This window comes from Bactrocera dorsalis, chromosome 3, assembly GCF_023373825.1.
Source record: "Bactrocera dorsalis isolate Fly_Bdor chromosome 3, ASM2337382v1, whole genome shotgun sequence".
Classification (NCBI taxonomy): Eukaryota; Metazoa; Arthropoda; class Insecta; order Diptera; family Tephritidae; genus Bactrocera; species Bactrocera dorsalis.
Genome location: NC_064305.1, coordinates 47,876,295 through 47,890,645, shown reverse-complemented (window position 1 = coordinate 47,890,645; position 14,351 = coordinate 47,876,295). Strand labels below are relative to the sequence as shown.

The window sequence follows — 14,351 nt, the reverse complement described above, 5'->3', positions numbered from 1 at the left end:
TATTGCCAGACTGGTGAAGACGTAAAGGGGTTCGCCGACGCTGATTGGGCAAACGATTCGTCTGACAGAAAGTCGTACACAGGGTACGCTTTTTACTTAGGAGGTAGTTCTTTTTCGTGGTCCTCAACGAAGCAGAACATCACAGCATTAAGCAGCACTGAGGCTGAATATGTAGCCTTAGCAATGGCAGCAAAAGAGGCAATATACCTTAGCAGACTATTAAGAGAGATAGGCTGGTCAAGCTCAACACCAATAACGCTATATGGTGACAACATCAGCGCACAACATATCGCTCGCAATCCAGTTCACCACAAGCGTACAAAACACATAGATATTAAGTATCATTTCATTCGTGAAAAAGTTGAAAATAATGAAATCAATTTGAAATATGTATCCACAGATAAGAATGTTGCCGATATCTTAACAAAGTCTTTGTCTAAGCAAAAGCACTGTAATTTTGTAAAAATGCTTGGATTAAATTAAAATTTTGTTAAAAAGTATGTAGATATATAAGCTTAAGAAGAAGTGTTGAAGTTGTAATCTTAATATCACCACTGTAATCTTAATATCATTAATATGGCAACCTTCTAAATGACATTATCTGTATCATAGCGTCATAACTGTAATTGTAAGTTACTTATTACATTGTACGTTCAATTCAGTTCACTTCTTATTAAACCTTTGAACCATCAACACTGCGTTTCCTTATAACAGTCGTTCTCTACTACAGTGGTTATCTGCCAACAATTTCTGTAATATTAAAATTTTTAATTATACTCACAACATTAAATTCACAATGCTTACCTTTTTCTCCTTGTTAACCTCTTTCGTTTTCTCTATATAAAAGAAATTAATAATATATATATATAAATTAGAAATTAATTATAAAATATCATATTATCAAACTTATCGAACTTACCTCTTTAAAATCCAAAATAAACTGCGCTTTTCGTTTATTCTTCTTGAAATATTGGGTATTCGCCTCTCCTATTCTAACAAGTTAACATTACAATATGTTTATAATGTCGATAGTTTTTCTCTATCTTACTTACGTATTCTCCCATTCCATTGAAAATTCCAGAAAATGTAACAGTGTTAGTGAACAGCTGAAAATGTTTCAATGTGTTTGTGCAATCTGTTACCTGCGCCTTGCAGGGAATGTAAGCAATATAAAATCACAGTGATTTAAAAATAGCAATCACTGAAATCACAGATATCGAAAAATCGCAATATCGTTCATCTCTAGTATGGTGTGGTAGGGATGTCGGAAATGGAATAAAGTATCGATATATATTGTATCGGTAATTTTTGAATATATCAATATCGACATTGATATTTTTATTTAAAAATATCGATATATGAAAAAATGATATGAAATGAAAAAAAATATTTGGCCTAATTTACTTTAATCATCTTACCTTACTTGATAAATACTAACCAATAGACATAATTTTTAATAAATCAATAACAACAATTAAAACATTAATTATTTATTAATCAAACCAATATTTATCTGATACAGACATAAGAAAAACTCTTTGAATTACGTGCTCGGCTGTAAGCCGGCTTCTGTTATTGGGTACTGCGAGATTCACAGCAGATGGCACTCTCTCCGAGGAAACCGAGGACGCAGGCGATATCATGCTGAAGTTGCAGCAATATCTATCATAATTTTTTCATGTCCGGACCACAACGACGGCGAAGATTTTTCGGAATTTGGAATTATGGTAATGCGAGTGGGTCTGAGTTCAGGCGAAATTTGTCCTCTACGCCTATGTTCTAAACGTATTTCTTTTGACAGTTCGGTTATTGCAGTAAAAATGAAGATTACTTTTATTAAAGCCAACACTTGTACTTATTATTTATTGAAGCTAATTTTTGAACACTTGCACTCTTCTTGGTGTCTGAACAATAAGTGACGCTTCTAGAAACTACGAATTAAGTATTCAGTTGAAACTGTGAATTTCTAAGAAGAATAATTGACGAACAGTGTGCCCACAATTCTTTTGTAAAAAACGCGGGAAAAGATGTTTTCTTTTTCTCCTCTTTCGCCTGTTGAGTGAAGTTGGGGCGGTTGATATTCCTCTGCATTACGCTTCTATTATTTTATGTAATTTGTGGGAGTTTAGATTAAACAGTTAGTATAAAAAAGGTTTTAGAATTTTTGATCATCAAAATATCGTTTTTATGCCTTTTCAATACTTATAATATTATATTGATATATCGAAACAATAAATATCGCTCAAAAATATTGTTACATTGAAAAAATTATATCGATATATCGATGTATTGATATTTTTTCGTCTACCCTATGGTGTGGTATGAGCATTGTATAACCCTACAAGTAACAAAAGACTCAACTGTTTTTCAAGAATTTTTCACACCTGAGATCACCTGATCGAAATCTGCCTTTTTTAGGCACAGAGATGTAATTAAAAGAAATGTAGTAGATCAACTTTTTTGTGAAAAAGTATTTGTAACGGAAAACATTAATGAAAACTTTCAAGAATGTTTTTGAAACGAAAGTTTATTGGATATTTATTGCTCTTCCTTACCACCTCTGAGGTTGCAATGTAAGCGCGCTACCTATCTTTATTGGCTGTTCGGTTCCCCAGGAGGCCTATTTCCACTCTTTTTATATATACAGTTTTAAATCAATGTACTTATTATAAAAAATATGACTAGACAAAAATAAATATATAAAGTCAGGTACAATTCATGAATATTAATTACATTAAAAATATAACATTGACAATATATGTCAAAACAATCAACTGGAAACTATTTAAACAAAAACCAAAATAAATATAAAAAAATCAGGTAAAATTCCAATGTATGTATACATTAACAGTACAAGTCAACACAATCGGCTTGTGTTAATTTTAACAAAAACAGAAATTAATATAAAAAATCAGGTACAATTCAGGAACAACAACAATAATATTCAAAACAATCTACTAAGTAATAAATAATATTTACAAAATATTCTAAATCACCCACTGCGAAATACTTATTAAAAACCCTATCAAAGGAATAGTGGTGGAAAGAAGGGTCCTATACTTGGTACACGAAAACACTTAAAAAACAAAAATAAAATATTGATAATAAGCGTACAAACCTAATCGCTAAAATTCTCATTTCAAAATCACAGATCAAGATAACTATGGAAATGCGGCCTTCGACAGATAAACTTTTTGACAAATATAAAATAATTCGGACTGACAGACATATATACATACATATAAATTCCGACTCATATACACAGACAAACGGACGTGATTACTATTTATGTGTAGCACACAAGAACTTTACGTTTTTGAAATCACTTTTTTTTTACTTTTTTATTAAAAGCGTTTACTAGGAAATATGTTCTAATTTTAATGAATAGACATTTTGTAATATCAGAATAACAATTTTCACAACAATAGTACGGTTCTACGTTAAGCATTTTTTCAAATAATATTTGGGAAAACCCGATCCTATGGCAAGTAGAATCAAAATGTTGTGTATAAATATCTTCGATTTTTGATAGAAAATCTATCAATTCAAGGGGTGGCTTTACTATTTGGCAATTACTATATTCCTTTTCTGAAGTGAAGAAAAAATCTTCTTCAGTAATACCGCCATAAAATCTTTGCAAGGGCATTAAACAATTATGTTGTTTAAAATATTTATAGTTCAAATAACCGCAAAAATACACAAAAGCATTTTTATGTAGAAAGCTGCTTTCATTTACGTCCACATTTACCTCGATTTGCATATTTTGAAATGAGGTAGAATTGGTAGGTCTTGGTAAACTTTGAAAAGTTTGCCAAGAGGTATTTTGAACCAAAGCGTCGTTGCAGGCGCTTTTGAGGGAGCTATTAGAAAATGACTCACACTGGTCAACTGGCAAGAGTTCGCAATTCCCTTTATCTACACAACGAATATATCCTATGCCCCAGGCTTATCTGAAAAGATATGAGAAAAGCTGCGAAGTTATTCTTACATCAAATCCCCCCCCTCTGCGTATATGTCCGAAAAAATTTTCCAGTTTATCCTGAGTCAGTTTTCTAGTCATTAAATGTGTGAATCCTTTATGTGACCAGAAGCGCCACAAACGTCTTAAGCTACTTATATTTAGAAGCCAACCTTTAATAAAACTGAAAGTGTTTGTTATTTCGCTACCGAAAGAATCGTACACTTTTATGGTAGGTAGGTAGGTAGGTAGGAGTGCATGTTCCCCAAATGGCCAGTGTCACGTTGTGGTAGCTGTTATTCTGTAAATACTTTTTCTTGACCTATTTAATAAGTCGTTGGTTCTTTTCTTGTCATATGTTGGCCATAATTGTTTAGTTATGACGCATTTTGTAATGTTTTTCCATCTGTTATTTGCAACTTGCTGAAATTGTCTATTTAGCTCTCCTTTGATCGATCCTAGCGGGCTTGGTATTAGCTCCGCCTCGGATTCGTTGAGGAAAGCTCCTGCCTTTGCCAACTCATCTGCTTTTTCGTTACCGAAAATGTTCCTGTGGCCGGGAACCCAGATCAAGTTTAGTTGGAGCTTGTCTTTTAATGAGCTTAGTGCTCTCTTGCAGTTGTGAACTAAGCATACTGGAATTTGTCATGGGTGAAGACAGATTTTCTACTCGGCTTGCACTCCTGCTCTCTGAGAGCACTCGTCAACAACTCGGTATAAGGGAACTGTGGAACGGCATTTCAAACTCCTTACGTACAGCTGCAACCGAAACCATTGGTTTTCGGAAAGTGCAAAAGAACAGCTGGTACGACGAGGAGAGCCGTGTCGCAGCGGAGAGAAAACAGGCTGCCCACCTCGCAACGTTACGATCGACCACAACACGTGCAGGATGGGATAGATACCGAAAGTTGAAGAGGGAAGCGAGACGCATTTGCAGAAAGAAAATAAAAGACGCCGAAATGCGTGAGTATGAAAAGCTTGATAAGCTGGCCGACAGGGGTAATGCTTGAAAATTCACCGAAAAAATGCGGCGGCTTACAGAAGGTTTCAAGACCGGAGCATACTATTGTAGAACCCCCCAAGGTGATCTAGCCACCGATGCCCAGAGCATACTTAAATTATGGAGGGAACACTTCTCCAGCCTGCTGAATGGCAGTGAACGCACAACACCAGGAGAAGGCGAACCCGATACCCCAATCGATGACGATGGAGCAGGCGTTCCATTGCCCGACCATGAAGAAGTTCGAAAAGCAATTGCCCGCCTGAAAAACAACAAAGCGGCAGGGGCCGATGGATTGCCGGCCGAGCTATTCAAACACGGCGGCGAAGAGCTGATAAGGTGCATGCATCAGCTTCTTTGCAAAATATGGTCGGACGAAAGTATGCCCAACGATTGGAATTTAAGTGTCCTATGCCCAATCCATAAAAAAGGAGACCCCACAATCTGCGCCAACTACCGTGGGATTAGCCTCCTCAACATCGCATATAAGGTGCTGTCGAGCGTATGGTGAGAAAGATTAAAGCCCACCGTCAACAAACTGATTGGACCTTATCAGTGTGGCTTCAGACCTGGTAAATCAACAACCGACCAGATATTCACCATGCGCCAAGTCTTGGAAAAGACCCGTGAAAGGAGAATCGACACTCACCACCAATTCGTCGATTTCAAAGCTGCTTTCGACAGCTCGACCTTTATGCCGCGATGTCTGAATTTAGTATCCCCGCAAAACTAATACGGTAGTGTAAACTGACGTTGAGCAATACGAAAAGCTCCGTCAGGATCGGGAAGGACCTCTCCGAGCCATTCGATACCAAACGAGGTTTCAGACAAGGCGACTCCCTATCGTGCGACTTTTTCAATCTGCTGCTGGAGAAAATTATTCGAGCTGCAGAACTGAATCGAGCAGGTACAATCTTTTATAAGAGTGTACAGCTGCTGGTGTATGCCGATGATATTGATATCATCGGTCTCAACACCCGCGCCGCTAGTTCTGCTTTCTCCAGACTGAACAAGGAAGCAACGCAAATGGGTCTGGCAGTGAACGAGGGCAAGACGAAGTATCTCCTGTCATCAAACAAACAGTCGTCGCACTCGCGACTTGGCTCCTACGTCACTGTTGACAGTCATAACTTTGAAGTTGTAGATAATTTCGTGTATTTAGGAACCAGCATTATCACCTCCAACAATGTCAGCCTGGAAATCCAACGCAGGATTACTCTTGCCAACAGGTGCAACTTCAGACTGAGTAGGATATTGAAAAGTAAAGTCCTCTCTCGACGAACAAAAGCCAAACTCTGTAAGTCACTCATAATTCCCGTCCTGCTATATGGTGCAGAGGCTTGGACGATGACAACAACCGATGAGTCGACGTAGCGAGTTTTCGAGAGAAAAGTTCTGCGAAAGATTTATGGTCCTTTGCGCGTTGGCCACGGCGAATATCGCATTCGATGGAACGATGAGCTGTACGAGATATACGACGACATTGACATAGTTCAGCGAATTAAAAGACAGCGGCTACGCTGGCTAGGTCATGTTGTCCGGATGGATGAAAACACTTCAACTCTGAAAGTATTCGACGCAGTACCCGCCGCGGGAAGCAGAGGAAGAGGAAGACCTCCATTCCGTTGGAAGGACCAAGTGGAGAAGGACCTGGCTTCGCTTGAAATATCCAATTGGCGCCACGTAGCGAAGAGAAGAAACGACTGGCGCGCTGTTGTTGACTCGGCTATAATCGCGTTAGCGGTGTCTACGCCAGTAAAGAAGAAGAAGAAGACAGCGCCAGGAGGGCCGCCTGGCTATCCGTAAATATAGTTGCGTTATGTATATTCCCGTGGTTTTCTAATAGAACTTCGCAGGCCTTTTCTATGCCTAGTACTTCTGCTTGGAAGATGCTAGCCGAGTTCGGTAGACGTATAGAGAGAGATATGCCCAGATCAGCGGAGAATACCCCTGTGCTCACTCCGCAGTCCATTTTGGACCCGTCGGTATAGACTGAGGTCGTATCCTCCTCTGCTATTGAGCCTCTTCTCCATTCCCGTCTAGATGGTATCCTCACCTGGAAGTGTCTATTGAAATCCAGCCTTGGGAGAATGTAGTCTGATTTATTAATAGTGAGCTTGTTTAGAATTACACTATGTCCGTAGTTCTGCTGATTCCAACCTCCCAATTATTTTATTCTTATCGCCGCAATAGCTGCTGTTGTTTGAATAAAAATGTCCATTGGTAGTTGATGCAGGATCACATTGAGCGCATCAGTCGGACATGACCTGATTGCGCCCGTAACACCCGCACATGCTGCTCTTCTCATTCCATTTAATTTTCTAATGTTGTATTGTTTGTTTAGCGCTGGCCACCATACCAGAGCCCCATATTTAAATATGGGTCTTATGACCGCCGGGTACATCCACATGATTATACTTGGTTTGAGGCCCCAATTCCTGTTGACAATTTTCTCACAAGTATAGTAGGCCATGTATGCTTTGTTTATTCTTTTTCCTATATTTATTTTCCAGGACAATTTGGTGTCAATCTCCACCCCCAAGTATTTAGCTGTTGGGGATAGAGTGAGTGTTGTGCCGTTTAGTACCGGAAGTTGAAACTGAGGTATTTTGGTTCTGCCTGTGAATAGCATTAGTTCTGTTTTGTTTTATGGAGTTAAGAAACTCCTCGACTTCTTTAAAAAAATTTAATTGGTCCGCAGATGCCGAAAAGGGTTCTTTAAATTTCCCTACTGCTCCAAAGACATTACTATTAAAAATATTGAATAATTTATCAAAAAAAAAGGACAAACTCGGCTGTGTTAATAAAAGATGGAAACTTAGAAGTATTCAGTTTCCCGGATCTATAAATGGCGAACATAGCACTTGCAACAGAATGACTAAACACTTGAGAAGCTAATTGCACGCTCATTTTTTGAAAGAGTTTAGGGGCTATGTGTGCCGAGGTTAATTTATGGGCGCAACTAATGTCGTTTGGGGTACCATTTTCATATATGTATGTGAACGATATCCGACCATTCAACTGGACGCCCATTTACAACGACTTCATTTTTTTTATTTTCTAAGCAGTTTCGTGTACTTTTTTAAAGGTGAGGAGAATCAAAGAAGTAAATGACTTCCGAGTCATTCACTTCGAAATAGGGCCTTTCTTTACATACTCCTAATAACCTAGCAAAATTAACAAAATTTGACCCTTGGTCGCTAACTATTTGGCAGGGACGCAATCCAATACCCCGGAGTTGACCTATGGCTTCGAATATATATTTTTTCATAATATTTCCTTTGCAAGCTTTGTGCACAAAAAAATATGCTAAAGGGTGGGTCCAAGTTTATCCACCAATACCTTGGACGAAAAGTGTTAAAACACTAGAAGCTACTCAATATGTACGATTTTCATCACCGTAATCCTCCAACCCAATAATCCAGTCCCTATTTCTCTCATACTGAAGTTGAATTTTCAGAGACGTTTCGTCACAGCATATCGAAACATATCTCTGTTCGTCAGTGAAACCACGGCTTCTCAACTCCAGGGCTTTAATGCTGCTAAAATTGCAGCCACGTAACCCTGGCCAACCCTGAATAAATTGTTCTAGGGTCACTTGCGATGGCCAATTAAAAATGGGCTGTAAATACCTGAACGCAATAGGTGATACAAATTTTACAGCCAGAGCTAATGTTTTTCATTCCCTATCATATCTATAACCCTTCGAAGTACGGTGTGCATTTTTTAAACAATTTCTCACACATATCGCAAGATGTGGAGGAATTTTGCCGCATAGCTCTGAAATTTGTCTATATTCCTCCTGCCCTACTATAGACAAATTTTTATTATTTTCTAAAATTTCTATTTTATTCTCTAAAGCTCTCACCTTATTGCGTAAAAATTCTATTTCCTCCGATTTTGTTTGCGTTTGCCTACTATTTGCTCAAGTGCTAACTATTTGAGAGTTACCTAAAGAGGAAGAATAGGTATGATCTTCATTATATAGGGGTTGAAGGGATTTACCCAAAGTCTCAACTTCAAACATATTAAAGCTAAGAAGCTAGAGAAGAGCTAAGATGCATCGGGTTAAAATCTGCAATACCTAATTCTATAATGTCTTGTTCGTGTTGGTCAAGTACACTACCTACTTGTCCACTACAACCTATTGCCTTTTCCACTCCAACTGCAGGTGATACTACTTTTAAATTTAAATCCGGTGTAGCTGATCTGGAAATAAGCCGTCCCTTCCTCATCTTTAACGAGAAATGTCTTTGGCACGCAAATAAATATTTAGCCGTTGGATTTGTTACGTCCAACAGCTTGATCCATTCGTGCCGCCTAATTGAAATTACACAAAAAATACGTACATTAACTAAACTAGTAAACTAACAATTTAAAAATAAACAGTTGCATCGAAAATATCACAACGACAATACAATATTAGAAACAAAACTATTAATTTAATTTTTGATTTATATGATTTATGCTTTTGAATGAACTATATGAAAGAATTATAATTTAAAGAGTCGGTTAAATATCTGCATACAGTTTCTAATAGTTTGGCGGGGTAGTGGTTACGACATATATATATAGTTACAATAAAATAGTAGTAGTATTTATACACGTATGTTTGTAAAATAAATATTGTTACAAAAATAGTATTAAGTTGTATTTGTATTGCTATATGCATCCCTTTTTATGAACAATAGCTATAGGTATATGGAATAGCATTTGTCTTGTTGTAGACATCTGGCGCCGCACTGTCTGCTTGTCTACTTAAACAATTGCTGAGTCTGGCGCCGTATAGCATTATGTTCTGGTAATTTCCAGACGCAATATTCTAGAAGGACACGTCGGCATCAGCGAGAAGTGCGTGGCTATATAAGCCGTGGCAGCGCCAACGTAATCGATCAGTGCTAAGAGTAAACTGCTATAGTGTAGACGAGTTGTGAAATAAAGAGTTGTTGAATTAAATTAAACAGTGTTGATTTTATTTGTCAATCCAGAGATACGAACCTAACAAAGTAAACTAGCAAGCAGTAAATTCGCAACAATTGGTGTCAGAAGTGGGATTGTCAAATAATCCAAATTCAAGATGGTTAAATTCGGAGAATTGAGAATTCAGCAATTAAAAAAGGAACTGGAGGAGCGTAATTTGCCGATAAGCGGGCAAAAGGCGGATCTGCAGGCACGATTACGTGAAGCAATTGAAGCGGATGGAATTAATGCGGACGAGTTTAAATTTAATGGGCCAGAAACTTCTACAAAGGTAGAAGAAAAAGTAGAAGAACAACGAACATCATCAAGTGCAGACACGAACATGCTGTTAGTGGCTATTAAGTAAATAATAGCTGAAAATACATCACAAATAGCAGAAAATGCAGTGCAAACCGAAAATCGTCTGGCACAGCAAATAGCTGAAAATACATCACAGTTAGAGTCTCGCCTTACACAACAACATCGTTTGGTACAACAAATCACGGAAAATACTACACAACTACAAAAACAAGTGCAAGAGAAATTTTCAAAATTTGAAGATGAATTAAGCACTTTAAAAAATGACGAAGAAAATTTAAAAGCAGAAGTTCTTCAATTAAGTAATCGTGTGCGAGAACTGCAACTACATGGCCCTGCACCATCAACAAATAATCAAAGATTGAAGGCACCCACATTCGATGGAAGTATTCCATTTCAAATTTTCAAACTTCAGTTTGAAAAGACAGCAATGGCCAATAACTGGAATGCAGCGGACAAAGTGGCGTCCTTGTTTGTATCATTGAAAGGATGAGGCATTGATGAGTGCGATAGAAAGACGATATGGTAGTGAGCACCGGAAACAAATATACCAGATCGAACTGCAAAATAGGGGTCAGAAGATGAACGAGTCATTGCAAGAGTTCGCAACTGAAATAGAACGACTGGCTCATTTGGCAAATGCAGATGCACCTGTGGATTACATTGAGAGGGTAAAAATTCAATGTTTCATAAATGGAATTCGTGATGTGGACACCAAACGCGCCACATATGCATTGCCAAAAAGAACGTTTGCTGAAACGGTTTCGCACGCCCTCACACAGGAAACATTTTCGCTACTAAGTAAACCAGCACACAAAGTACAAGGAGTTGAAATGGAACAACCAGCGCTGATGGAAGAAATATTGAAGACTCTGAAGACAATTGCTGCACAGCGAGCAAATACAACAGGCGGATGTTTCAACTGTGGAAATTGCAATATAAAGGTAAACCCATCAAAACGGAAACAACCAACAGAACACCGAAAGAGGATTCACCACAAAAATGCGGATGCATTATCACGTCGCCCTTGTCCACTGGAATGTAAACATTGCTCCAAATCAGAAGGAAAAGAAGGTATAATCGACATGCGATTACTGAATATAGAACCTGAAGATAATTGGACTCCTCACCGCATCAAAATCAATCAGCTGGAGGAACCTGATCTTGCAAAGCTGATAATAGCCAAAGAAAATGGGGTACGACCACCAAAGGAACAAATAAGTAACGAGAGTCCAACTGTAAAAACATATTGGGCCCAATGGAACAGCATAAACCTCGTTAATGGATACCTTCATCGTACCTGGGAAAGCGAAGATGGCAAACAGTCTCGTCTGCTGATCATAGTACCGAAGTCCATGATCCCGAAAGTGTTGAAAGAATATCACAATGGACCTAGTGGAGGGCACCTTGGAGTTACAAAAACTATAGAGAAGGTTAAACAACGGTTCTACTGGATCGGTTGTCGAGATTCCATAGCAGAATGGATAAGTAATTGCGTAGAGTGCATGGCAGCTAAAGGTCCTAAAGCCAAAAGTCGCGGTAGGCTACAACAGTACAACGTGGGATCACCATTTGAACGAGTCGCAATAGATGTTGCAGGTCCGTTCCCAACCAGTACGGCCGGAACCAAATATCTACTGGTTGTCATGGAGTATTTCAGTAAATGGCCAGAAGTATATGTCTTACCAAACCAAGAAGCGAAGACAGTAGCCGAAGCGTTTGTAGAAAATTGGATAACAAGGTTCGGAGTGCCCGTCGAATTACACTCAGATCAAGGCAGGAATTTCGAATCTTCCATTTTCCAAGAAGTCTGTACCTTATTGGGCATCCACAAGACACGGACAACAGCGTTACACCCACAATCAGATGGGATGGTAGAGAGATTCAACCGAACGCTCGAAGAACATCTGCGGAAAATCGTTGATAAAGACCAACGGAATTGGGACAAGTGCATCCAGATGTTCCTGCTGGCGTATCGTTCAGCGAAGCACGAGACAACTGGTTACACGCCAGCAAAGATTATTTTCGGATCTGATCTGCGACTCCCTGCTGATCTTAAGTTTGGAACGAATCCTACAGCTGTAAGAAATGATGGAGATTATTGTTCTGCCTTAAAGGAAGAAATGAATAATTTGCATCTAATGGTAAGACAGCATACGCATCTAATGAGCAATAAGGTGAAGGACCGGTTCGATCAAGCGGCAAATTCAAAAGGTTTTGAAGAAGGTGATCTGGTCCTGTTGTACAATCCACTTCGAAAGAAAGGCTTGTCCCCGAAACTGCAGACAGCCTGGGAAGGACCCTATATGGTGATGAAACGACTTAATGACGTGGTATACCGCATACAAAGAAATGGAAAAGCACGATGTAAAATGAAAGTAGTACATTTGGAGAGGCTCGCCCCATTTGGTTCAAGAGGATTTGTGCCTAATCGGGACGATTAGGCTTTAGTGGAGGGCAGTGTTACAAAAGTAGTATTAAGTTGTATTTGTATTGCTATATGCATCCCTTATTATGAACAATAGCTATAGGTATATGGAATAGCATTTGTCTTGTTGTAGACATCTGGCGCCGCACTGTCTGCTTGTCTACTTAAACAATTGCTGAGTCTGGCGCCGCGGCTGTCTGCTTGCGTCTGGCGCCGTATAGCATTATGTTCTGGTAATTTCCAGACGCAATATTCTAGAAGGACACGTTGGCATCAGCGAGAAGTGCGTGGCTATATAAGCCGTGGCAGCGCCAACGTAATCGATCAGTGCTAAGAGTAAACTGCTATAAGGTAGACGAGTTGTGAAATAAAGAGTTGTTGAATTAAATTAAACAGTGTTGATTTTATTTGTCAATCCAGAGATACGAACCTAACAAAGTAAACTAGCAAGCAGTAAATTCGTAACAATATGAATTCATTATAACGTTGTGAACAAATAAATTGGTTGTCTCTATTTCTATTACGTTTATATTTATCATATATATGTATATAAAGCAAGTGGCTTCATATTGTTCAAGATCAAAAAAATAAAAACACACGGGTTAATGTAAACAAATACATGAATTGTTTACTATTTTATTGTCAAACAAGCGTAAAATACTTAGTTCACTTTGTTGAATACACTTTGTCATACACTATAAACAAATACTTTAAATTAATTGTTTATCATTTAACAACACGATTTTAAAACTTCACTTTTTTATAAAATCGCGATTTAGGACGACCCTATTCACTTTAACTTTACATATTTATTTACTTACGATAATATTATGTACATATTTATATACATACTATAGTATTATGTACATAATTATATTATTTTTATACATAAAACTCACCTGGATATTTCCCCTTCTGATGGGAAGGGATACAGCGGCACCCTCAAACTGCAACCAGCAACACACTTTCTGCAAGGCATCCTATACAAAATCAAACAACAAATATTAACAAATTTAATTAATTAATGTTACTATACTTACATAAGCTGAATATCTCTTTGAATTATGATTTAATTTTTACTAAAAACAAACTTAAAATAACTTTTTAAATTTTCCTGAGCTTAAAAAAATATCCGTTGAAATTATTTGACACATTACACGGTTGCATGAAATACATAGTTTTTTTTTTATTGGGAATTGAAAGGTCAAAATTCAGTTCTTCTAATATACTTTAAAAAGATTTAAATAGTTTCTCCATATAATAAGTAACCACTACATAGTAATTTTTATTCGTAGTAAATGTTGGGTGTTTTATTTTAAAATACCCAAAAATTCTTATTTTGTTCGATCTGGCCATAATTGAAAATGTTATAAAAAACGCTTATTTTGAGGTGCTCTCACACTGGAATAAGTTGAACATCCCTTTATTCCTGTTACATAGCTGTCAGAGATAAAGAGATGTTTAACTCCTCTCTCACTGGAAGTGAGAGAGCAATTGCTAAACGTCAAAACCACCTAAACTCGAGCAACTGTCAAAGTTTAGGTGGTTTTGACGTTTAGCAATTGGAAGCGAGCGATGGCCAGATTGAAATCTTACCAAAAAATATATAAACGGAGGGATTTGTTGCATCGTTCAAGACCACTTATAAAAAATTTAAAACAATGAAAATTAAGTAAATATGTGATATT

At 37.8% G+C, this 14,351-nt stretch overlaps 1 protein-coding gene across 5 annotated transcripts in view; it reads right to left on the bottom strand.

Moving 5' to 3' along the window:
• LOC125777195 (uncharacterized) overlaps positions 1-14,351 on the bottom strand; it is a 282,927-nt gene that overhangs the window by 3,949 nt on the left and 264,627 nt on the right. Inside the window, exons 2-4 of one of the 5 annotated variants that reach the window (XR_007422146.1) lie at positions 1,053-1,106; positions 920-987; positions 805-836 (exon numbers count right to left, since the gene is read on the bottom strand). Coding sequence is in view for 2 of the 5 variants with exons in the window: in XM_049451473.1 (XP_049307430.1) it covers positions 805-836; positions 920-992; positions 1,053-1,106 (159 nt within the window). In the remaining 3 variants the exon portion in view is untranslated. Of the gene's footprint in view, positions 1-804; positions 837-919; positions 993-1,048; positions 1,882-14,351 lie in introns of those variants that run through there. The other 4 variants (XR_007422147.1, XR_007422145.1, XM_049451472.1 and 1 more) reach the window with 4 other exon arrangements.